Raw genomic sequence first — 27,095 nt, forward strand, 5'->3', positions numbered from 1 at the left:
AGAGAGAGGTAGGGGGTGAAGAGAGAGAGAGGTAGGGGGTGAAGAGAGAGAGAGGTAGGGGGTGAAGAGAGAGAGAGGTAGGGGGTGAAGAGAGAGAGAGGTAGGGGGTGAAGAGAGAGAGGTAGGGGGTGAAGAGAGAGAGGTAGGGGGTGAAGAGAGAGAGGTAGGGGGTGAAGAGAGAGAGGTAGGGGGTGAAGAGAGAGAGGTAGGGGGTGAAGAGAGAGAGGTAGGGGGTGAAGAGAGAGAGGTAGGGGGTGAAGAGAGAGAGGTAGGGGGTGAAGAGAGAGAGGTAGGGGGGGAAGAGAGAGAGGTAGGGGGGGAAGAGAGAGAGGTAGGGGGGGAAGAGAGAGAGGTAGGAGGGGAAGAGAGAGAGGTAGGAGGGGAAGAGAGAGAGGTAGGGGGGGAAGAGAGAGAGGTAGGGGGGGAAGAGAGAGAGGTAGGGGGGGGGAAGAGAGAGAGGTAGGGGGGGGGGGAAGAGAGAGAGAGGTAGGGGGGGGGGAAGAGAGAGAGAGGTAGGGGGGGGGGGAAGAGAGAGAGAGGTAGGGGGGGGGAAGAGAGAGAGGTAGGGGGGGGGAAGAGAGAGAGGTAGGGGGGGGGGAAGAGAGAGAGGTAGGGGGGGGGGGAAGAGAGAGAGGTAGGGGGGGGGGGGAAGAGAGAGAGGTAGGGGGGGAAGAGAGAGAGGTAGGGGGGGGAAGAAGAGAGAGGTAGGGGGGGGAGAAGAGAGAGGTAGGGGGGGGGGAGAAGAGAGAGGTAGGGGGGGGGGGGGAAGAGAGAGGTAGGGGGGGGGGAAGAGAGAGGTAGGGGGGGGGAAGAGAGAGGTAGGGGGGGGAAGAGAGAGGTAGGGGGGGGAAGAGAGAGGTAGGGGGGAAGAGAGAGGTAGGGGGGGAAGAGAGAGGTAGGGGGGGGAAGAGAGAGGTAGGGGGGGGAAGAGAGAGGTAGGGGGGGAAGAGAGAGGTAGGGGGGGAAGAGAGAGGTAGGGGGGGAAGAGAGAGGTAGGGGGGGAAGAGAGAGGTAGGGGGGGAAGAGAGAGGTAGGGGGGGAAGAGAGAGGTAGGGGGGGGAAGAGAGAGGTAGGGGGGGAAGAGAGAGGTAGGGGGGGAAGAGAGAGGTAGGGGGGGGAAGAGAGAGGTAGGGGGGGAAGAGAGAGGTAGGGGGGGGAAGAGAGAGGTAGGGGGGGGAAGAGAGAGGTAGGGGGGGGAAGAGAGAGGTAGGGGGGGGAAGAGAGAGGTAGGGGGGGAAGAGAGAGGTAGGGGGGGAAGAGAGAGGTAGGGGGGGAAGAGAGAGGTAGGGGGGGAAGAGAGAGGTAGGGGGGGAAGAGAGAGGTAGGGGGGGAAGAGAGAGGTAGGGGGGGAAGAGAGAGGTAGGGGGGGAAGAGAGAGGTAGGGGGGGAAGAGAGAGGTAGGGGGGGAAGAGAGAGGTAGGGGGGGAAGAGAGAGGTAGGGGGGGGAAGAGAGAGGTAGGGGGGGAAGAGAGAGAGGTAGGGGGGGAAGAGAGAGGTAGGGGGGGAAGAGAGAGGTAGGGGGGGAAGAGAGAGGTAGGGGGGGAAGAGAGAGGTAGGGGGGGAAGAGAGAGGTAGGGGGGAAGAGAGAGGTAGGGGGGAAGAGAGAGGTAGGGGGGAAGAGAGAGGTAGGGGGGAAGAGAGAGGTAGGGGGGAAGAGAGAGGTAGGGGGGAAGAGAGAGGTAGGGGGAAGATGGGGATGTAGCAAAAACTTAAAAACATTACAATTCTGTTCTAGCCACAACAAATAATACCAAAATTTCACACCTGCAGACAATACATGTCAGATCCTCTTCTAGTATCTCCAAGTTGATCTCAGAGTCATTGTCTTCATCATCAAATTCTTCATTCATATGTGAATCTTTCGGTGCTTCTTCAATGTGTAAACTTACAGTTCTTGTCTCGAGATTCTTTTTTCTTTTGTTACTATCTGCAACATCGAGGACTGAATCCACCTGAATATAAAGAAGTCTCTGATGAATATCAGAAGTGATCTGAAATATTTACCCTTTTTCCATAAAATCTCAGTAAGATATTTTATAGTTATAATATATTTATGGAAGATAAAATAAATGGTAGCCTGGTTACAGATACTAGGCATTCTATTAGACCTTCAAAATAAGAACATGATTTTTGCCCGAACACATTCATGTATTTATTTGCAACTACTTGTTTGGGATTATTTGAAAACAACATTCACAGTTACAGTACGTGAAAAGTTACACAATGGATCATTAATAGAAAACTATTAAAAAACCGAACTACAGTTAAATCTGAAAGTAATTTTTAAAAAGGGTGTGCACTCTCAACACATATATAACACACACATGATTGAAAACAACACATTTTTAAACTGAACTGTTGTTGGAACATGACATACCCACCGCTACAAAATTAGGGACGATGCTAAGCTAGAGGAAATGTATTAGTGTTTATGGATTTGACAAAAGAAGAAATTAATTTATGTAGGACAAAGAGCTGAACTTTCATTCATGGTTGCTTACAACACACCCAAAATGTCCGATCATTTGAAAGCATAATTATTTTGCTCGTGGTGAACACATTAAATTTTCCTCAGTTTGTGTGTAGATCTATCCATAAAAAACACTATGAACAACACAATGGACATGCATCTAATTTGCTTTAGTTGTCCATCAGCTAGCACCAAGAAATTTACAGTGGAAAAAGAAACAGTGATGAGCAGTTTGGTCAAGGGATATGTTGGTTTGTGCTTTAGCGAATGTCTCCAATAATTGGATTACACTGTGCACATCATTATGATCTCAAGATAGTTCAGAGGTAACTTCACTCTTCACAAAATTCCCCACTCATAATACCACTTCTATACTGTCATCATTCAGTGATGAAGGCTTATGTGTATCATACAACAAGACAGATGAGTCCTTAAATTCATCTTCATCTGCAGTTCACAGTATTATGGGGAAAGGGCGACATTTCACTATGTGACTAACATGGGGTTTAAGCAGCAAATCCTTGTTAGTCCCTGACTGTTTGCAAACTGGTTCCTCTGGATGTGTGTGATCCTCAACAGTTTCGAACCATTTGAGATTTTTGCACTGCTTTAACACCTTGTGGTTCAAATGGCTCTGAGCACTATGGGACTCAACTGCTGAGGTCATTAGTCCCCTAGAACTTAGAACTAGTTAAACCTAACTAACCTAAGGACATCACAAACATCCATGCCCGAGGCAGGATTCGAACCTGCGACCGTAGCGGTCTTGCGGTTCCAGACTGCAGCGCCTTTAACCGCACGGCCACTTCGGCCGGCTTAACACCTTGTGTTAGACGCATATTATACTGTAAAATAAATGTCAAATATATTTTATAAAAAGAGGTTTCGTCAAACACATGACCATGTTTTGCAGTACTCTGATATCCTTTCTGAGAGTTAGAATGTTGTCTTAGTTTTTACAAAATATCTGTCAAAGACCATTGGCAGTGTAATAGCATGCATCCCACACAGGAAGTTGCAATTCACTCTACTAGTTAATTCATTTTTCACATGCATCAGCACAAGAGAAAGCTTATTGCAAATCTCTGAAGATGAAGATCTCCTACAAGCAGTAATTTCATTGGAACATAATCAATTGTCTCAACATATTTATGACTTGTTACTAAAAATCACAATTTGTAATGTTATGGCTTTACTTACAGTTGTCAGTGCACCCAACAACTTCTCAATTTTACCCATGCCAAGGCCCGAATTTTGGTGCACTTTTATGCCCAAACCTAACACGGAAGTATCATACGGGAGATAATACCCCTCTAACAGAAGCAGTAGATGTGAAAGGGGCTTCACGCCAAGTGAGTGTGAAACAGATGATGAATTCTGGAGTGCAACTACAAGCACATGTTCAACAATAATAATAAGTCACGACGCAGGAAAAATCAAGTATGAAGATGAAATGCATAGGTTTCTCATGGAATAAAGATGAATGAATGAGATAGGTGTGTTTTCTGATGCTTGGAAATCTAATGTGCAGGGAAAGAGGAGATTCCCAGTGAACCAGAGAGAGCCCCAAGTACTAGAAAAACTATTTATTAATCTAGCCAAATCAGTGCTAAGAACCTCCCCCCCCCCCCACAGGACAGGATATGAAGCAACTATCAACTGCCTCCCTCCCCCCCCCCCCCCCAAACAGACAAAAGATGACAGGATACTGTACTAGGAGAAAAAACCTGAAGTAGTTAAAAAGAAGCTGTGGAAGGCAAAACTGAAGAGAAGAAAAAGGTTTAAGTTCATGTGGAAAAAGCATTTTTGATTAATGGTATTTATATTTTTGTTCTGTAACTGTGTTCTACCATTTCTACAAATCTCCAGCCTTTCTTGACACTTTTATATTCCTATTTATTTAGGGCTAGTCTTTGGAACATCCTGTTACACCTTCCTTTCCTTAACGTGTTGCTGTGGTCTTCAGTCCTGAGACTGGTTTGACGCAACTCTCGATGCTACTCTATCCTGTGCAAGCTTCTTCATCTCCCAGTACCTACTGTAGCCTACATCCGTCTGAATCTGCTTAGTGTATTCATCTCTTGGTCTCCCTTTACAATTTTTACCCTCCACACTGCCCTCCAATGCTAAATTTGTGATCCCTTGATGCCTCAGAACAGGTCCTACCAACCAGTCCCTCCTCCTTGTCAAGTTGTGCCACAAACTCCTCTTCTCTCCAGTTCTATTCAATACCTCCTCATTACTTATGTGATCTATCCATCTAATCTTCAGCAATCTTTTGTAGCACCACATTTCGAAAGCTTCTATTCTCTTCTTGTCCAAACTATTTATCGTCCATGTTTCACTTCCATACAAATACTTTCAGAAATGTCTTCCTGACACTTAAATCTATACTCAATGTTAACAAATTTCTCTTCTTCAGAAACGCTTTCCTTGCCATTGCCAGTCTACATTTTATATCCTCTCCACTTCGACCATCATCAGTTATTTTGTTCCCCAAATAGCAAAACTCCTTTACTACTTTAAGTGTCTCATTTCCTAATCTAATTCCCTCAGCATCACCCGACTTAATTCGACTACATTCCATTATCCTCATTTTGCTTTTGTTGATGTTCATCTTATATCCTCCCTTCAAGACACTATCCATTCTGTTCAACTGGTCTTCCAAGTCCTTTGCTGTCTCTGACAGAATTACAATGTCATCATCGAACCTCAAAGTTTTTATTTCTTCTCCATGGATTTTAATACCTACTCCGAACTTTTCTTTTGTTTCCTTTATTGCTTACTCAATATACAGATTGAATAACATCGGGGAGAGACTACAACCCTGTCTCACTCCCTTCCCAGCCACTGCTTCCCTTTCATGTCCCTAGACTCTTATAACTGCCATCTGGTTTCTGTACAAATTGTAAATAGCCTTTCACTCCCTGTATTTTACACCTGCCACCTCCAGAATTTGAAAGAGAGTATTCCAATCAACATTGTCAAAAGCTTTCTCTAAGTCTACAAATGCAAGAAACGTAGGTTTGCCTTTCCTTAATCTTTCTTCCAAGATAAGTCGTAGGGTCAGTATTGCCTCACGTGTTCAAACATTTCTACGGAATCCAAACTGATCTTCCCCGAGGTCAGTTTCTATCAGTTTTTCCATTCGTCTGTAAAGAATTCGCGTTAGTATTTTGCAGCTGTGACTTATTAAACTGATAGTTCGGTAATTTTCACATCTGTCAACACCTGCTTTCTTTGGGATTGGAATTATTATATTCTTCTTTAAGTCTGGCGGTACTTCGCCTGTCTCATACATCTTGCTCACCAGATGGTAGAGTTTTGTCAGGACTGGCTCTCCCAAGGCCTTCAGTAGTTCTAATGGAATGTTGTCTACTCCTGGAGCCTTGTTTCAACTCCGATCTTTCAGTGCTCTGTCAAACTCTTCACGCAGTATCATATCTCTCATTTCATCTTCATCTACATTCTCTTCCATTTCCATAATATTGACCTCAAGTACATCGCCCTTGTATAGACCCTCTATATACTCCTTCCACCTTTCTGCTGTCCCTTCTTTGCTTAGAACTGGGTTTCCATCAAAGCTCTTGATATTCATGCAAGTGGTTCTCCTTCCTCCAAAGGTCTCTAATTTTCCTGTAGGCAGTACATATCTTACCCCCTAGTAAGATATGCCTCTACATCCTTACATTTGTCCTCTAGCCATCCCTGCTCAGCCATTTTGCACTTCCTGTCGATATCATTTTTGAGACGTTTGTATTCCTTTTTCCCTGCTTCATTTACTGCATTTTGTATTTTCTCCTTTCATCAATTAAATTCAATATTTCTTCTGTTACCCAAGGGTTTCTACTAGCCCTCGTCTTTTTACCTATTTGAACCTCTGCTGCCTTCACTATTTCATCCCTCAAAGCTACCCATTCTTCTTCTGGTGTATTTCTTTCCCCTATTCCTGTCAATTGTTCCCTTATGCTCTCCCTGAAACTCTGTACAACCTCTGGTTCTTTCAGTTTATCCATGTTCCTTAACATAAGCACTGTTTAATTGCTTGTGATGGTACTAGACCACTGTGCAAATTCCCACAATTTTTCATATGTTTTTTTGTTACAAATAGTCTTGCTCTCCACACTGAATTTTCAACAAACAGCAAACAAACCTGGCTCACTGAATAGCAGAATTAGATGCATCTTTATTTACTCTTTAGGAATTCTACACATTTCTGCACTGGTGTCAGTGTGTAGCTGCAGTCTGTGTTACTAGCGAGAAATAGAAAATTTTCACTAGGAAAAGAAATTAAAGCATATTTTACATACAAGTTTGTTCCTTTATACATCCTTCATTTGGGCAACTGATTTTGTAATATGAGGTTTTGTTTTAAAATTATGACGTAAAATTGCACCACATGCTGGATTAACAGTTAAATATTATTGTGCGAGTGTTGAGGTCTTGCTTTAAGGTAAATTAACTATTCATGCTATATCATGCACCTGAACAGTTTAACTGTAGGCCTGGTTTTTGCAGCTCACAAATAACAAATATTCCTGTAAAGTGTGTTAAATGATTTAGTTATACGTTTCAGCATTTTTTTTGTGTTCCAGTGTGTGGTAAGTACTGATGTCGATATATGGTAGTTAGACAGAAAGTGGAATGTAAAGATTGTGGGTTAGAGTTCCAGTGGTGTGACTGTAGCAGAGAATTGAATGGGGAACTCACTGAGGGTCTCCCATGGAACTATAGGCTCTGTAACAAAGACAAGATTATCGCTAAACAGGAAACAAATATTTGTCCCAGTCATGTCGGATTAGATGATGCAAAACTTTAAATAAAGAAGTTGAAGAGGGATACAAAGACCTTGAGAATGGGGTAAACTTAACAAATAATGGGTGAAAGGGAACAGCTTTTCAACTTTGTCAACAACATTTGAGCTCACAGTAACCAATAAGCTTAGTTTGCTTTCTGCACTAGGAGGGGAATGGCTGCTTCCAGCTGCTTTTCACAGTAGGGTGCAGGAAGCTTCTAGCACAGAACCTAAGTGTAGATCAGTAACAAAAGTGTGGCTGCCATGTAGTAGCCACAGGAGTATGTGGGCCAGATGGTACAGGAAAAATTAGCAAACAGGTTATCAGGTGACATGTATTGTGAAGCCAAGTGCTAACTTTAGCCAGGTGACAGATAGCACACGGAATTTGTGTAAGTATTCTGACGAAGTGAATCAGGTGATCATAGTAGATGAAGCTGGGAACAACCTATCTAAAGACAAGTTAAAACATCAATGGTGACCTGGATGGAATAGAAGTAGCAACTTCATACGTAAGTGCGAGCTTTGTGGAGACCCTACTGTGTCATTGTCAGCCCTGGGTTAACACTGCTGTGAGCAATGTGCACATGGAGTTCAGTAGGGTGCTGCTGGCTGAAATGAAATCTCATACGAGTGCAGTGCCTGCTGCTAAAATTAGGAGATGGGGATATGCTAGACACATCCTACCCCTGAATAAGAGAGGGAAAGATAGATTGTCTGAGTTACTTTCTGGAAATGTAAGGGGAGGAGGGCACCACTGTTGCCCAAAGCAAGATCCCTGTGGTTACTGGTATCAGAGTGATACCTTTTTTAGGTATGAGTCAGAATTCTGGTACCCTGTTCAGAAAGAAGTTAAAATGACAGAAGAGCCTCACAAAATGTGCAGAGACAGTTAGCTTATTTCAGCAAAATGTTACTGGATTATAGAAAAGCTCCTTGTCTGTTTGGAACTTTTAGAGAGCTCTGAAAAGATACGGATCCTGTGCCTATCTGAGCACCACATAATCACAGGATTCTACAAGTTAATTACAAAAATAATGTTTAACTCATGGACTAATAAGGTTAAAGGAGGAATTGTTACATATATGACAGATCACAAGTTCAAAGACACTGAAACAAATAGATTATAAGATTTTTTAGTTATCAGCACACTGAAGTGTGTGCTTTTGAATTAATACTGAAAAACAGCCCACTTCTCACTGTAACTGTAAATAAATCAACACTGAGAAATTTTGAATTTTTTCTGAGTCACGTGGATTGCTTACTACACTATTCCTCAGACAGTAACAAGCAGTTAATAGACTGTGGTGATTTTAATGTAGATTTTCTAAAGGCTTATGAAAGGAAAAAATATCTAGAAACTTAATTTGGATCCTACAATTTGGTTTCAGTAATCAAGTTTCCAACATTGGTGGATAAAGATAGTAGTGCTCTAATGGATAGTGTTTTCTTTGATGGCACTCAAAGCAAGAAAATAACAACACCAAGTAACAGAGGCTCTCTCTGATCATGAAGCACAGTTAACATAAATAGGATGGTGCCTTACAGTGTAGACACTTCAGTGGAAATCGGAGTAATTAATGACTTCACCACAAAGATTAAGTACAGTTTACAAAGATGACATGGAGTTTTTTGAATCATCAGTCTTCTGAAAGGTTTGATGCAGTTTGCTCCGAATTCCTCTCCGGTGTCAACCTCCTAATCTTAGAGTAGCACTTGCAACCCACGTCCTCAGCTATTTGCTGGATGTATTCCAATCTCTGTCTTCCTCTCCAGTTTTTGCCCTCTATGGCTCCTTCTACTACCATGGAAGTCATTCCCTGATCTTTTAACAGATGTCCTATCATCCTGTCCCTTCTCCTTGTCTGCGTTTTCCACATATTCCTTTCCTCTCCGATTATCTGCAGAACCTCCCGATTCCTTAGCTTGTCAGTCAACCTAATTTTCAACATACATGTGTAGCACCACATCTCACATGCTTCAATTCTCTTCTGTTCCAGTTTTCCCACAGCCCATGTTTCACTACCATACAATGCTGAGCTCCAGACATACATTCTCAGTAATTTCTTCCTCAAATTAAGGCTTATGTTTGATACTAGCAGACTTCTCTTGACCAGGAATACCATTTTTGCCAGTGCTAGTCTGCTTTTAATGTCCTCCTTGCTCCATCCATCATTGGTCTTTTGCTACCTTCATCTACTTTGTGACTGTCAATCCTGATGTTAAGTTTCTTGCTGTTCTCATTCCTGTTACTTCATTACTTTTGTCTTCCTTCAATTTACTCTCAGTCCATATTCTGTACCCTTTGGACTGTTCATTCCATTCAGCAGATAATGTAATCCTCCTCCATTTTCACTCAGGATAGCAATGTCATCAGTGAATCTTATCATTGATATCCTTTCATTTTCAATTTTAATTTCACTCTTGAGCCTTTCTTTTATTTCCATCATCACTACTTCAATGTGCAGACTGAACAGTAGGGGGCCGAAGACTACATCCTTGTCTTACACCCTTTTTAATCGAAGAACTTTGTTCTTGGTCATCCACCCTTCTTATTCCCTCTTGGCTCCTATATAGATATTATATTAGCCATTTCTCCCTACAGCTTACCCCTATTTTTCTCAGACAATGTAAGATGGTGGAAGAAGTTAAAAATTCTAACATTTCTTTGAGGTTTACAAATGGGGATTTATAATGAACCATATGTGAACGTAACATTTAATCCTTTCCATAATAAATTTATGTCATTATTTGAAAATAGCTTTCCTCACAAAGTAGCCAGAAACAACAGTAAACAGCCATGTAAAAATCAACTTAGCACTAGAGGGATTAAAATCTCTCATAAAACTTTGGCAAGAACAAGTAAGATCTTGTGGTAGTTTTGCAGTACACGAACTACTCAAAATCAATAAGAAATGTTATTAAAGAATTAAGGAACATGCAGGTTATGTCAGAAAACAGTAATTCCAACAGCAGAGTTAAGGCTTTATGGACTGTAGAGAAACCAGATGCAGGACAATTGGTCAAAGAACTAGATAACATCACTGATTGAAATGTAAGGGCTATAATGATACATCACAGGTGGAAAGTATGTTTAAAAATCATTTCTTAAAAGTAGTAAAAAACAGATACAAACAATCCAAGAGAAAAATCGGGGCAGTATGCTGAAAAAGTAACTCGCATAAAATTCAGTCATATTGATGTGTAACCCACTTCACATTCTGAAGTTAAGGAAATTATGTACACTCTCAAAAAAATGAAAGCTGATCTGGATTTGATGCTGTTTCCAATGAAGTATTAAGGACTTCTTGTCCTATAATAACTGCTGTTTTTTCTGAGATATGTAATACATCCGTATCTCATGATATTTTTCCAGAGATTGAAATATGGCACTGTTAAACCCCTCCATAATGAAACTGAAATGTTGATAACTACTGACCAGTTCTACTGCTGACATCACAAAAAAAAACCACACACACAAACAAACATGAGCAGATGATGTATTCTAGAACAGTACTCTATCTGAGCTACACTAAAGCCTCAGTGAATCACAGTTTTGATTTCAGAAGAATTGTCCAACTCAAAATGCCATTTAAACTTTCACTAACAAAATTTTACAAGTATTAAATAACAAAATAGCACTAGTTGGTATTTTCTGTGACCTATCTAAGGCTTTTGACTAGGTGAAAAAAGATATCCTCCTAGATAAACTTGAGGTTTTATAGAATTGATGCTATAGCCAACTAATTGATAATGTCACCTAACCAGAATAACACAGGATGTTGTGGTTAACTGTTCAGCCAATGTAAGAGTGGAGATTCTTCTGACTGGGGAGAGATACTTATGGGGTCCACAACGCTCAAATTTAAGATCACAAATGTTTTCACCAACGTGGTGTGCCTCCTAAGAGTCATCAGGCACATTTTCTCTGCTGTTTCAGCAAATATTTGGAATTTCATTTTTGCAGTTTGTAGCTAGGGCCAGCCCAAACAATTATTGCTCATTATGTCTTGCATGCGATGCCTAGTGTTGACAGAAAGCATCAGTTTGTTTCTCATTACAAACAAAATCATTTTTAAAGCAGTTTTTACATGCCATTTCAATGGAGGGTTCCAAATTAGTCAAGTGGGATATTCATTTTGTCACTATGTATTAACAGCAACAGTGAAACTAAAAATAACCACTACTTCAGTGGCACTGTTGCATGTGAGAGCTGTCAGCTTGGGCCAGGGCATCACTGTTGCTGCTGGAGTACTCGTTTTTCCTGTTTTGCCGTCCCTGTTAATACGTATCAATAAAATGAATACCACTGCATAAAATTCCATTTTAAAAATAATTTGTAACACGAAACATTAATGTTTTCCATCAACAAAACCTGCTTAAAGGAAGTCCTAATTAAGAAATTACCTTCAGAGGTGGTCAGGTATCCAAGCAGAGAAGGAATTAGCATAATTCATCAAAATATACGAGGTATTAGAGATAAAGCAAGTGAACTGCTTATAGATGTCGATTGTGACATTACTGATACATCAGAGCCCCCCTTAAATAATTTGACAATTCAGAGGCTTCCTTTACCAGGACACAGACTAGCTGGTTGTTTTTCAAGGAGTTCCTTGTGGGGTGGGGGAGTGGCTATCTATGTAAAAACACAGTATTCCTTTGGAGTCCATTGATGTATCACGGAACTGCACTGAATAGATATTTGAATGTTATGCAAGGGCAGTTGAATTTAGTGAAACTAAACTTCTAATTATTGTTGTTTATAGGTCCCCTAACTCTGACTTCAGAGCATTTCTGCTCAAGCAAGTTTGTTCACTTTATAGAAACTACAAAAAAATTTGTTATGTGGTGAATTCAATATTGATTTTGTATATGATGGTGCAAGAAAAAGGATGTTGGTAGATCTTCTAAACTCATATGATCTGATGCAGACTGTTTGTTTTTTTGCAACCAGGGTGCAGGGGAACAGTAGCACAGCCATACACAATATTCTTATCCATTCTTCATTACTAGATGGGCATTCTGTTAGTAAAAGGCTGAAAGGCCTTTCAGATCATAATCCAAAAATTTTGACACAAAGGCTTTTGTACTTAAATGTCACATATAATTACAAACTATGTAGGAAAGCTAATTCAATGGCAAGACAGTGTTTTTTAAACCTTGTTAAGGAACAAGAGTCGCAGGATGTTTATAGTGCCAATAACATAGATAACAAATATAATGCTTTTCTTGACACATTTCTCATGCTCTTTGAGAGCTTTCCATTAGAACGTTCTAAACATAAAAGGCAGCCTGGGAGGCTGACTAGTGGGATAAGGATATCATGCAGAACAGAGTGGAAATTGTATCAAAATGTTAGAAGTAGTCACAATCAAGCTACAGTAGCCCACTACAAATAATATTATTAGGTGCTTACAAATGTTATTAGGAAGGCAAAGAGTATGTGGTACACAAATAGAATAGCTAATTCACAGGATAAAATTAAAACCATATGGTCAGTTGTGAAGGAAGAGTGTGGTCAGCAGCACAAGGTTGATGATATGAAGTCAGTTCGTAGCAAAAATATTTCTGTTACTGATATGTCAGATATATGTACAGTATTTAACAATCATTTTCTGAGCATTGCTGGTGAATTGAAGAAAAAATTAGTTTCCACAGGGTATCATATAACACTCTTGGAAAATGCCTTTCTGAGATTAATGCCTGAAACACTCCTCTGCGATACTGACAAGGAGGGGGATTGAGTCAATAATCAAATCACTGAAGACTAAGGGCTCTCGTGGGTATGATGGAGTGCCTAGCAGAATATTACAAGTACTGTGCTGCACATGTTAGCCCTGTACTTAGATATATTTGTAATTTTTTCTTCAAGAATGTTATGTTTCCTGTACAACTGAAGTACTCAATAGTAAAGCTGTTTTATAAAAAGGAAGAAAGGGATAATGTAGACAATTTTAAACCTTTTTCTATGCCATCAGTGTTTGCTAAAGTTATTGAAAAGGCTGTGTTTGTGAGGATAATTGATCATTTTATATCATAATTTGCTATCAAATGTACAGTTTGGCTTTAGAAGTTAGTTGTTTAACAACTGAAAATTCTATATTCTCTTTTCTCTGCGAGGTACTCGATGGATTAAACAAAGGGTTTTGAACGCTTGGCATATTTTTTGATTTAACTAAGGTGTGTGTGTGTGTGTGTGTGTGTGTGTGTGTGTGTGTGTGTGTGTGTGTGTGTTTTGATCACAAAATATTGCTCCAGAAGTTGGACCATTATGGAATACACGGAGTAGCTTACAATTGGTTCACCTGTTACTTTACCTACAGGCAGCAAAAGGTCATTATTCACAGTGTTGAGAATGGCTGCAATGTGGGGTCTGAGTGGGAGTGGGATCTGGTCAAATGGAGGGTGCATCAGGGACCAGTGTTGAGGCCACTCCTGTTCCTCATTTATACACTCCTGGAAATGGAAAAAAGAACACATTGACACCGGTGTGTCAGACCCACCATACTTGCTCCGGACACTGCGAGAGGGCTGTACAAGCAATGATCACACGCACGGCACAGCGGACACACCAGGAACCGCGGTGTTGGCCGTCGAATGGCGCTAGCTGCGCAGCATTTGTGCACCGCCGCCGTCAGTGTCAGCCAGTTTGCCGTGGCATACGGAGCTCCATCGCAGTCTTTAACACTGGTAGCATGCCGCGACAGCGTGGACGTGAACCGTATGTGTAGTTGACGGACTTTGAGCGAGGGCGTATAGTGGGCATGCGGGAGGCCGGGTGGACGTACCGCCGAATTGCTCAACACGTGGGGCGTGAGGTCTCCACAGTACATCGATGTTGTCGCCAGTGGTCGGCGGAAGGTGCACGTGCCCGTCGACCTGGGACCGGACCGCAGCGACGCACGGATGCACGCCAAGACCGTAGGATCCTACGCAGTGCCGTAGGGGACCGCACCGCCACTTCCCAGCAAATTAGGGACACTGTTGCTCCTGTGGTATCGGCGAGGACCATTCGCAACCGTCTCCATGAAGCTGGGCTACGGTCCCGCACACCGTTAGGCCGTCTTCCGCTCACGCCCCAACATCGTGCAGCCCGCCTCCAGTGGTGTCGCGACAGGCGTGAATGGAGGGACGAATGGAGACGTGTCGTCTTCAGCGATGAGAGTCGCTTCTGCCTTGGTGCCAATGATGGTCGTATGCGTGTTTGGCGCCGTGCAGATGAGCGCCACAATCAGGACTGCATACGACCCAGGCACACAGGGCCAACACCCGGCATCATGGTGTGGGGAGCGATCTCCTACACTGGCCGTACACCACTGGTGATCGTCGAGGGGACACTGAATAGTGCACGGTACATCCAAACCGTCATCGAACCCATCGTTCTACCATTCCTAGACCGGCAAGGGAACTTGCTGTTCCAACAGGACAATGCACGTCTGCATGTATCCCGTGCCACCCAACGTGCTCTAGAAGGTGTAAGTCAACTACCCTGGCCAGCAAGATCTCCGGATCTGTCCCCCATTGAGCATGTTTGGGACTGGATGAAGCGTCGTCTCACGCGGTCTGCACGTCCAGCACGAACGCTGGTCCAACTGAGGCGCCAGGTGGAAATGGCATGGCAAGCCGTTCCACAGGACTACATCCAGCATCTCTACGATCGTCTCCATGGGAGAATAGCAGCCTGCATTACTGCGGAAGGTGGATATACACTGTACTAGTGCCGACATTGTGCATGCTCTGTTGCCTGTGTCTATGTGCCTGTGGGTCTGTCAGTGTGATCATGTGATGTATCTGACCCCAGGTATGTGTCAATAAAGTTTCCCCTTCCTGGGACAATGAATTCACGGTGTTCTTATTTCAATTTCCAGGAGTGTATAAATGATGTCCTCTAGTATTAGTGGTAATTATAAAATATCTCTCTTTGCTGAAGACACTAGCTTGGTAGTAAAGGATGTTGTGCGCAACATTGGCTCTGTTTCAAATAGTGCACTTCATGGTGTAAGTTCATGGCTTTTAGAAAATAAACTAATGCGAAATCAAAGTGAGACTAACAAAACCAGACATTTTAATTTCACAGAAAGGGCATATGATTTAGTGAAACTGAACAGTTCAAATTTCTAGGTGTTCAGATAGATAGTAAACTGTCGTGGAAAGCTCACATACAGGATCTTATTCAAAGACTTAATACTGGCATTTTTACTATTCGAACGAAACCTGAAGTAAGTGATCATTCGACACGAAAATTAGTCTACTTTGCTTATTTTCATTCGTCTATGCCGTATGGTATTATATTTTGGGCTAACTCTTCCCATTCTCAAAGGGTATTTTTGGCTCAGAAACGGGCAGTTTGGGCAATAAGTGGTGTAAGTTTGTGAACCTCTTGTCAAACCATTCACTAACTTGGATATTCTGACATTGGTCTCTCAATATATATATTCTTTGTTACTCTCATTTCTTGTTAACAAGATCAGCTTATTCCCAAGACATAGCAGCTTTCACTGAGTTAATACTTTGCAGAAATCCAATCTACATTTGTATTTCACTTCCTTAACTCTAGAGCAGATAGGGGTGCAGTATACTGCAGCATTTTCAATAAGCTACCATAGGAATTCAAAAATCTCAGCATTAATCCACATGCTTTCAAATCTAAGCCGAAGAGATTCCTCATGGGTCACTCCTAGTCTGTTGAGGAGTTCCTTGAAAAATTAAGTTGATTCTGATGATATATTGTCGATTGCGTTTACTTAAACTTACGGCTTGACTTTTTGGGTTCATAAACATTTTATTTTATCTGTTATTACTTGTATGTTGTAATTTCATGTAAATCTGCCTGGTGGCTCTCAGGAGTGGCATCCAGTATATATCTGCCCAAGACCGTCCCACTTGGAGAAGACTTCTGAAAGCCTACCTGAATCCACGACTCGAAGAGGCCACATCATCTAATGATTGAATTAGCTGATGATGATGATGATGATGATGATGATGATGATGATATATACCAATTTCTGTCTAGTATACTAGAAGTAGAATTAGTTCTTTTTGCAGGTGACACTAGTATGCTAATCAAAACACACACACACACACACACACACACACACACACACACACACACACACCAACAGAAGAAATAGTAAATAACATTCTCAGTATTATTATTATTATTTCTTTACCTTCTCAGACGTTAAGTCTGGTTAAAAATGGAAAGTGACGCAGACCTTGATCAAGCGTGACTTCCTTTTAACTGTACGGTATGTGTTATATTGCATTTAGGAACTTTCGGGTAATTGAACATGTATCAATAATTACAGATTTCTGTAGTTGTATATATAAGTTTGGATGTAGCTGTATTGCATTGATATACTGGTGGATATTGTGTGGTATGACTCCTGTAGTTGATAGTATAATTGGTATAATGCCAACTTTATCCTGATGCCACATGTCCTTGACTTCCTTGGCCAGTTGGATGTATTTTTCAATTTTTTCTCCTGTTTTCTTATGTATATTTGTTGTATTGGGTATGGATATTTCAATTAGTTGTGTTAATTTCTTCTTTTTATTGGTGAGTATGATGTCAGGCTTGTTATGTGGTGGTGTTTTATCTGTTATAATGGTTCTGTTCCAGTATAATTTGTATTCATCATTCTCCAGTACATTTTGTGGTGCATAATTGTATGTGGGAACGTGTTGTTTTACTAGTTTATATTGTATGGCAAATTGTTGGTGAATTATTTTTGCTACATTGTCATGTCTTCTGGGGTATTCTGTATTTGCTAATATTGTACATCTGCTTGTGATGTGATCTACTGTTTCTATTTGTTGTTTGCAAAGTCTGCATTTATCTGTTGTGGTATTGGGATCTTTAATAATATGCTTGCTGTAATATCTGGTGTTTATTGTTTGATCCTGTATTGCAATCATGAATCCTTCCGTCTCACTGTATATATTGCCTTTTCTTAGCTGTGTGTTGGATGCGTCTTGATCGATTTGTGGCTGTGTTAGATGATACGGGTGCTGGCCATGTAGTGTTTTCTTTTTCCAATTTACTTTCTTCGTATCTGTTGATGTTATGTGATCTAAAGGGTTGTAGAAGTGGTTATGAAATTGCAGTGGTGTAGCCGATGTATTTATATGAGTGATTGCTTTGTGTATTTTGCTAGTTTCTGCTCGTTCTATAAAGAATTTTCTTAAATTGTCTACCTGTCCATAATGTAGGTATTTTATATCGATAAATCCCCTTCCTCCTTCCTTTCTGCTTAATGTGAATCTTTCTGTTGCTGGATGTATGTGATGTATTCTATATTTGTGGCATTGTGATCGTGTAAGTGTATTGAGTGCTCCTAGGTCTGTGTTACTCCATTTCACTACTCCAAATGAGTAGGTCAATATTGGTATAGCATAAGTATTTATAGCTTTTGTCTTGTTTCTTGCTGTCAATTCTGTTTTCAGTATTTTTGTTAGTCTTTGTCTATATTTTCTTTTAGTTCTTCTTTAATATTTGTATTATCTATTCCTATTTTTTGTCTGTATCCTAGATATTTATAGGCATCTGTTTTTTCCATTGCTTCTATACAGTCGCTGTGGTTATCCAATATGTAATCTTCTTGTTTAGTGTGTTTTCCCTTGACTATGCTATTTTTCTTAAATTTTTCTGTTCCAAAAGCCATATTTATATCATTGCTGAATACTTGTTATCTTTAGTAATTGGTTGAGTTGTTGATTTGTTGCTGCCAGTAGTTTTAGATCATCCATGTATAGCAAATGTGTGATTTTGTGTGGGTATGTTCCAGTAATATTGTATCCATAATTTGTATTATTTAGCATGTTGGATAGTGGGTTCAGAGCAAGACAGAACCAGAAAGGACTTAATGAGTCTCCTTGGTATATTCCACGCTTAATCTGTATTGGCTGTGATGTGATATTATTTGAATTTGTTTGGCTATTAAGTGTGGTTTTTCCAATTTTTCATTACTATGTTTAGGAACTGTATCAATTTAGGATCTACTTTGTATATTTCGAATATTTGTAGTAACCATGAGTGGGGTACACTATCAAAAGCTTTTTGGTAATCAATGTATGTGTAGTGTAACGACCTTTGTTTAGTTTTAGCTTGATATGTCACCTCTGAATCTATTATCAGTTGCTCTTTACACCCTCGTGCTCCTTTGCAACAACCTTTTTGTTCTTCATTTATAATTTTGTTCTGTGTTGTATGTGTCATTAATTTTTGTGTAATGACTGAAGTTAGTATTTTGTATATTGTTGGTAGGCATGTTATGGGGCGATATTTAGCTGGGTTTGCTGTGTCTGCTCGATCTTTAGGTTTCAGGTAAGTTATTCCATGTGTAAGTGTATCAGGGAATGTGTATGGGTCTGCAATGTAACTGTTAAATAATTTAGTTAGATGTGAATGTGTTGAGGTGAACTTCTTTAGCCAGAAATTTGGTATTTTATCTTTTTCAGGGGCTTTCCAATTGTGAGTAGAATTAATTGCTTGGGTGACTTCATGTTGCAAAATTATCACTTCAGGCATTTGTGGTATCACCTTGTATGTGTCTGTTTCTGCTTGTATCCACCGTGCATGCCTGTTATGTTGCACCGGGTTTGACCATATGTTGCTCCAGAAGTGTTCCATGTCTGTTATGTTTGGTGGATTGTCTATTTTAATGTGTGTGTTATCTATTGTCTGGTAAAATCTCTTTTGGTTTGTGTTGAATGTTTGGTTTTGTTTCCCTCTATTTTCACTTTTTTGTATCTTCTAAGTCATTTGGCCAATGCTTGTAATTTCTGCTTCTTTTCATCTAATTGCTCTATCACTTCTTGTTGTGAGATTTTACCTAACCTTTTTCTTTTTTTTCTGACATTTCATTTCTAATAAATTGTGTTAGCTGTCCGATGTCTTTTCTCAGTTTTTCTATTCTGATCTGTAGCCTGTGTTGCCATGCTGGTTTTGCATCATCATCATCATCATTATTATTATTATTATTATTATTATTATTATTATTATTATTATTATTATTATTATTATTATTATCATTATTATTGAGGAGCTTTCCACAAATGGACTCACTTTCAATTTCAAAAAGACACTACATATTCAATTCTGAACATCTAAAGGAAGTACACCAATGGTAAGTGCAAAACACAGTCAAAATAATAACTACAGAGGAAAATTCAGAAAAACTTTGTGTCCATACTGTTGAGAACTTAAACTGAGAATAAAACGATTCCAGAACTCCAAAAACACTTAGTTCAACCAGATTTGTACCTTGAATTACTGCAATACTTTAGGAGTGACAAATCGGTAAGTTAATATATTTTGCAATTTTCACTCAATAATGCATGGAATAATGTTTTTGGATAATTCGTCTTTAACAAGGAAGTTTTCATTGCTCGACAGTGTTGTGTAAGAATAATGTGTGGTGTTCACTCACAATCATCATGTAGACATCTGTTTAAGGAGTTCAGCATTTTGGCTAGTGTTTCACAGTATATGTATTCCTTGTGAAGTTTCTATGTAAATAGCCCAGTACAGTTCGAAAGGAACAATACAGTACATGATTACAATACCACAATAAAAAACTGCATGAATTATTCTCCTTGTGAAGTTTCTATGTAAATAGCCCAGTACAGTTCGAAAGGAACAATACAGTACATGATTACAATACCACAATAAAAAACTGCATGAATTATTCTCCAATAAGTTTGACTTTAGTCCAAAAGGGGAGGGGGGGGGGGCGGTGCACAATGCTGCCACTAAAATTTTTGATCACTTACCCATTGATAAAGGCCTGACAGACACCAAAGCTAAATTTGGAAACAAACCAAAAAGTTTCTCCTTAATAACACGACTCTTGTTCCATAGAATAATTTGTAATTTTGTAATGTATAAAAGGTGGTGGATAGGAATTACTAATTCACATCTGCATTAAAAAAAAAAAACAACCACTTGTCAATGGTCAGCATGCAGCCATATTTACATATTAAAGTTCAATGTGAATGCAAAATGGACTCATTCCATATCATTAGATCAATTGTTCTTATATCTTATGGCTGCATTCCACAACTCTCTGTCTGTTATCACAGTGGCCTGGTCCAAGGAACATGTTTCTGATCACTTTATGTTTCACCCACTCTTCAGTAACATTTAAGAATATGAAAATATATCTGCTGCATCAAAAGTGGTTTTGAGGTCACAGGAATAAGCTAAAAATTTGCTTAGCTTTCTGATCAAATTTATAAATAGATCTACTCAATAAAATCATGAATACAAAATAGCTGTGGGGTGATTCTGATCTTCTGTCACTTTTACCATCCTAATGCTCAAACCACGTTCACCGAGAGCTTTTATTTTATATCTTTATGGAAGTACTGTATTTAGAGATGAAATTGAGGTGTGTACTCTGAACAAATAGCAGTTTGTGATCACAATATTGCAACATTCACAAAAAACTGATTTACTTATGACTATGTACCAAGTTCAGTCTGTGGGCAGCATATACATTACATACAGTATGACTCAGAATGGACAAACAATATTTAATTTATTCCTGGTGCATGTTTCTTCTCAGTTAATATTACTGTAATCAGTTTAAATAACAAACCACAAATTCATGGAATATTGCAAATTGACCATTTCATGTTGTGGTTTGATGTAAAAAACTAAGTACACTTTCTCGTATGAAGGTGAGGCCAGTTTATGAATGGCCTTGAAAACTTGCCCAATGTATGCACTATTTGAAGCAAACACTATACTTCGTAGTATAACAGATGGAGAGTGTTAGAATGTAAGTATTTATTGGTAATTTATTTAAACTGCATTTTCTATGAAATTATATCCATACAATAAGAATTAAGCAATCCACAAGAGCGCTACATATTTGTTAATCAGTGGCTACAATTTCCACTGTAATAAGATGCAAGTGAAAATGCAACCAGGAGAAGTTATTATTCGAACATGATTTATTTTCTCTTGGGCACACAGCAGAGTGGATGTTTTATAATGACACTGTAATGATAGTATCAAACCACAATACTGCTATCATTGATGTTTTATTGCTGTCGATTATAGAATAGCAATATGCCTATTTCAGCTCTATGGCCACTTTCAACTTACCTTATCTGTAGGCAAGTATGATTTGTTACCAGTTGTACAATTATAACTAATAACAATTTTGTTTGTGTGTTGGTACTTACATCCAGATTACATCATGGTACTGTCAGTGTCTTATAATCTTATTGCTGCAGAAAGACCTTAAATTGCACCCTTTTTATTTGTTAATCATTTAATTAAATTTTCACTCATGAGTGCTGTTTTTGATGAACGTTAGCTTAGGTCTTTTATCAACGGTATGTACTGTCGAAGTTTTGCCAACTAAACCAGTGTTTCTGTATGGTTACAATTTGTGTATTTATTTGTCTATGTATTGTAATGGTCTATGGGTGAGAGTATAATCTGTATTATGTTTTCATAGTGTGTATATATTTGCTTTTATTTTCTTTCCATTATCCAGAATGAAATTGTATTATTTCAATAAAATTACCTAGATAATGTTTATTTTTCAAATCCATTTAAGTATTTAATATTTTATCAGGATCTGGCCATTTTGGAAGAAATTTGAATCTATACACATTCACAAACAGGCCCTGATAAAATATTAAATAATTAAACATACCTAAAACAAAAAAATTATATAGGTAACTTTACTGAAATTATACAACTCAGTTCCGGATAATCTAAACAGAATAAAAACAAATACACATAAAAAAAGTTATGCATCACCCCAGTTCCTGTAACTCCTGAAGATAGATGTTGACTGGATACTTTATCACAGACACAGTCCCTTTGACTGTTCAGAGATGTCACTAAACCTGCCGAAAGATGTAACCAACCATGCATGAGCAGCACCTATTAGAAGGAGGGGGTCCGACACCCAATCAGTTCCAGTCATTCCACCAGCAATGAGGTACAAGGCTTCTGTTGTCTGTAGTTCAACTATGCCTAAACTCGATACCACACTTTGATCGCATCTTCAGCATTCTTCTGTAGCATCACATTTCGAAAGCTTCTATTCTCTTCTTGTCCAAACTATTTATCGTCCATGTTTCACTTCCATACAAATACTTTCAGAAATGTCTTCCTGACACTTAAATCTATACTCAATGTTAACAAATTTCTATTTTTCAGAAACGCTTCCTTGCCATTGCCAGTCTACATTTTATATTCTCTCTACTTCGACCATCATCAGTTATTTTGCTCCCCAAATAGCAGAACTCCACTACTTTAAGTGTCATTTCCCAATCTAATTCCCTCAGCATCACCCGACTTAAGTCGACTACATTCCATTATCCTCGTTTTGCTTTTGTTGATGTTCATCTTATATCCTCCTTTCAAGACACTACACTACGAAAACATAATGAAGACTATACTATCACACCATAGATAACTATAATACATACATAAACAAACACACAAATTTTAACAATGCAGCATCACTGGATTAGCTGTCAGAACTACAGCAGTATATACCATCAAGAAAAGACTTGACCTGAAATTTCTCAACTGCAGTCATAAGCGAAAATTAAATTACATGATTAACAAATAAAATCAGGCTGTGACTGAAGATCCTTATGCCACAATTACATAATAAGACAATGACAGCACCATGATGCAATATGAATGCAAGTACCAACACACAATCAAACAAAATTGTTATTAGTTGTAATTTTACATCTTTCAACAAAATGTATTTGCTTGCAGACAGCCTGAAGAGGCCCATATAGCTGAACGGGCGTATTGCCAGTGTATAAACCATAGCAGTAAAACAATATCAATTACAGCAGAATTCTAGTTCAGTGCTATTACTATAATATCCTAACATGATTAAGCCAAACTGGCACCATCAAAAGATGTAAATATAGCTAATCTGACATTGTCAAACAGGTACAATAACACAGTGCAACACAGGCTACATCCCATTCAGTAATATTTTATAAAGATCTGACTGATTTGAAAGAAATCAAAATCTATATACACTCACTGACAGACCCTGATAAAATATTGAATTATCGACTTCTTTTTAACTTGTATTTATGTAAAACATAAGTTTTACTCCATAGTTCACTAGGTTGTGAACTGATAACTAAAGGTGAACTTTATTTAATCTGCAAAATTTCGTTAGTCAAAGGTGATCCTAGTTCATAGTAATATAATCTGAGATTAATCACATTCCTCCTCTTTTTCGTTATGGCCTCTGTAGGACAGTGGGTACCACTTCATGGATTGCATTTTCCTCTGCTCCTTCCAGAACCTCTTCAACCTCTCTCTTTTCCCCTCCCATTCTTCTTCCGAGATCTCCAGTATCAGCTCTTCTCGTCTGCTTCCCTGGTGACTATCCTTTTCCCGTACCCTTCCCTCTCTTCGTTCTGCAGCATGTTATTCGGTGTGTACTTGTTTCTTCAATTTTCCTTTCCTTCCATCCCGATCCCCAATTACAACCAATCCTTGGGGTGTGTGTGTGTGTGTGTGTGTGTGTGTGTGTGTGTGTGTGTGTGTGGGGGGGGGGGGGGGAGACCAAACAGCGAGGTCATTGGTCCCATTGGATTAGGCAAGTATGTGGAAGGAAGTCAGTGATGCCCTTTCAACCATCCCAACATTTGCCTAAAATTATTCAAGGAAATCACAGAAAACCTATACCAGGATGGCTGGACACAGGTTTGAAGCACTGTCCATTATCTAACCACTGCGCCACCTCACTCAGTAAACCAATCCTTCCGGAGTTCAACAACCCACTTTGTTCCTATCTTCTCTCTTGTCCTCCCTGTTGCCTCCAATATTATTTTTGTCAGTCTATCCATATTCATCCTGATTACAAGTGTGGAAAACTCTGAAGGGGTGGGGGAATGTCTGATTACTCCTGGTATTCTCCCCATGTTCCAGTACAGTTCTTCGCTAGGTCTTCGCATCCATCTCTCACCACTTCTTTTGGGGCCTAGTCTTCTACTCTGCATTTTTCTTTCATCTTCCTCTAGTTTTTCTATACCATATCTTCCTAGTGGTGGTGTCGCAGCAGTGTACAATACCACATCCCCCACCACTGTCTTGTAATGTCCGATTTTTACATCTGTAGATATATTCTTTTTACTGTATACATCACTGGTCATACAAAAGGCTAGGCTCACATCATCATCTTTATCCTCTGTTATTTCCTCAATTTTCCTGTTTCTGAGATTAGTGTTTAAGGTCTGCATATTTATGAGTTAAGCTTGATCTGAGCTGATTTTCTGTGCCAATCTAAGATCAAATGCATTGTACAATCAGCCCTAGCACACTGGTCATAGCACAAGGACATTATGTGCAAGTGTTTTGCATTAACTTGTTGAAAGTTAAGGTCATGGAGACCTCAAAGATAGGGCACAGCCACACACCTTAACACATAAGAAATGTAGTGCATACTGTCCAAATTATCAACTATACAAAACAGATGTGACAGTTTTGTGTACACAATGGCACCCATAGCAGGACACCAGATACTGGACCCACATTATGACTAATGCCATCTGCCAATTCCATTCTCCCTGGAACTTCCACAGACAGATACATTATTGTGATGCTGTACTCAGAACTGGGACTGTCTGAAAAGACAATGCTTTGGCACTTCTGTGTCCTGTGTTGTTGTTCGGTGCATCATCATTGGTTAATTAAGGGAGGCTGCAGCAAAAGTCACCATGCTGACAGCCTGTCATGCTCCAGACATTATTGCATTCTCCTTGTGGACGGGTGGGCAGATGTGTGGATAAATTATGGGTTTCAAGGGATCATTGGTCCTTCCATTCTAGATATGCCACAAACAAGGGAGAAAACCATTTTACTTTAAACCAAAAACATAATGGGCAAAAGAAAACTGGTGGAAGACAGGGGAGATACAAGGTAACAGGGTACAACAGACATCAGCTAAGAGTAATTGGAGAACTACTAGAGCTCGTGTGGCGGAACACGCACCTTTGCACCCAACTACATCTCACTGTAGTTCAAATTTTGCATTTCACTTCTACACATTTTGTTCTATAGATAGAGCAGAATTATTGTAAGGTTGCTGGTGGACAATGACAATGAGTAAGAGATGAAAACTAGAGAGATGAGGTACTTTCACTCTTCAAGAAAGTATGACCTGTGAAGAAAATTTGTTACAGGTTAAAATTGTGCCTTTGACTGGGACATAAAGCTAAATATCTGCCTTTTGGGACCAGTACACTAACAATTGTGCTACCTTACTACAACCTATAAAATGTCTCAAAGAGTTGCTTTGTGACTAAATCCGCTCCATACCTTTGAAATACCACAGAGGCTTCAACTAGTGTCTCTGGTGAAAGTAATGAACAGGCTGATTAGTATTTTTTCTTTGGGGCAGATCTCGAAGAGTAAAAGATGGATTGCAAAATTGGAAACATTCATAACTATATTTTTGTTTTTGCATCAGTTGACTTTTCCATTTAATTTTCTTCCAATATGCACACAATCTGACTTATTACTATGTATCAAGTAATCTGCTAATTTGATTTCTCCAAGTGTTTACTATCACCATCTTATTTCTATGCCAGAACTGAAACAGTATTTTGTGTGGCCAAAAACACAGTCCTTTCATTTATATTTTCAGGTAAATTTAAACTGTGATGGCAGATTACATCCTTTAATCTTCCTCACACTATACGCTGAATGTACATTCCCAACAAGTAGTTTTGCCATCCTTACGTTGGCATTTTATGATACCAGTAGAGGCAGCTAGTAAGTTCTAACTAATTTGTAGTTCTGACTAAAATCTAATTCAATACATATATCTCTTTCCATCAGTTCTTCACCAGTAAATTATTCATGGAAGTGAATACTGAACAGTGTCACCATTTCCATTCAACATGTACTGAATGGTATTTACTCATTTTTATCATAGTCATTTTCTGTAAGCGTGCCCTACAACAACAAATAATTTTAAACTTGCCAAAGTGACAGCAGCATTTGGCACCCACTGTACCAAAGGCAAACTTTAGAGCACAAATAGTTCAGAGATGGATTTCCATCTAATAAATGATGTGAAAATATTTTTGTGTGGAACTGGTAGTATTGCGGAGTCAGAAACTAAAATAAGAAACTGTGACTGCACTTCCTGGAGATACATGCTCTTAGCACACAGACAACATATAGCATAAAAATGTTACAGAATGAGTAGTGTCAAATGTTGAACTTGGCATTTAAACTGCTTGCTGTTTACCCATAGAACACTAGCACACACAGCAAAGGAAAACTCATGTTGAATAAAATACAAGTTCTACAAATTGCCAAAGTCTATGGCACTATCACAATGTCCATATTATCAGATTTAAGCTTCTCCACCCTCTGAATTCTATCTTGACATTAACAAACATCTTGGACTCAGTGGATGTCCATTAGCCAGATTTACTGTCTAACATTAAGCATTTAAAGAGACTTTACTCAATTAAACAATAAAAAATAATCACAGAGGCAAAAAGTAACTATCTAAACATTGACAAATAGCAGTCATAATTGCTCAACAGTAAAAATGTAACAATAAAAACATACAGGACGCAAGAGATGTCCCATGTTCTTTCCAGTCCTCTTCCGTATTTCATCCTCCACCATCATCCTTAGCTGTTCCTGGCTTTCCTTTGTTCGAGACATCATCAATCGAACTGCACGAGAAACTGTAGGATCCACTTCTCGTTCTGTCATGTCTGTAATAATAAGAATGTCACATGATATTTTTTATGACAGAAATTACACTGCTGGTAAAAATTAAATCTACCATATCAATTATTTTG

The 27,095-nt window shown here is 39.4% G+C and overlaps 1 protein-coding gene across 5 annotated transcripts in view; it reads right to left on the reverse strand.

Annotated features, from left to right (window-relative positions):
• The window catches only part of LOC124555183 (integrator complex subunit 12-like), an 84,579-nt gene that overhangs the window by 41,186 nt on the left and 16,298 nt on the right, over window positions 1–27,095 (reverse strand). For all 5 annotated transcript variants that reach the window (XM_047129022.1, XM_047129020.1, XM_047129019.1 and 2 more), the window contains exons 2-3: window positions 26,857–27,008; window positions 1,765–1,952 (exon numbers count right to left, since the gene is read on the reverse strand). In XM_047129022.1, coding sequence (XP_046984978.1) covers window positions 1,765–1,952; window positions 26,857–27,006 — 338 coding nt within the window. In that variant the 5' untranslated portion in view covers window positions 27,007–27,008. The remainder of the gene's footprint in view (window positions 1–1,764; window positions 1,953–26,856; window positions 27,009–27,095) is intronic.

This window comes from Schistocerca americana, chromosome X (genome assembly GCF_021461395.2).
Source record: "Schistocerca americana isolate TAMUIC-IGC-003095 chromosome X, iqSchAmer2.1, whole genome shotgun sequence".
Lineage (NCBI taxonomy): Eukaryota > Metazoa > Arthropoda > Insecta > Orthoptera > Acrididae > Schistocerca > Schistocerca americana.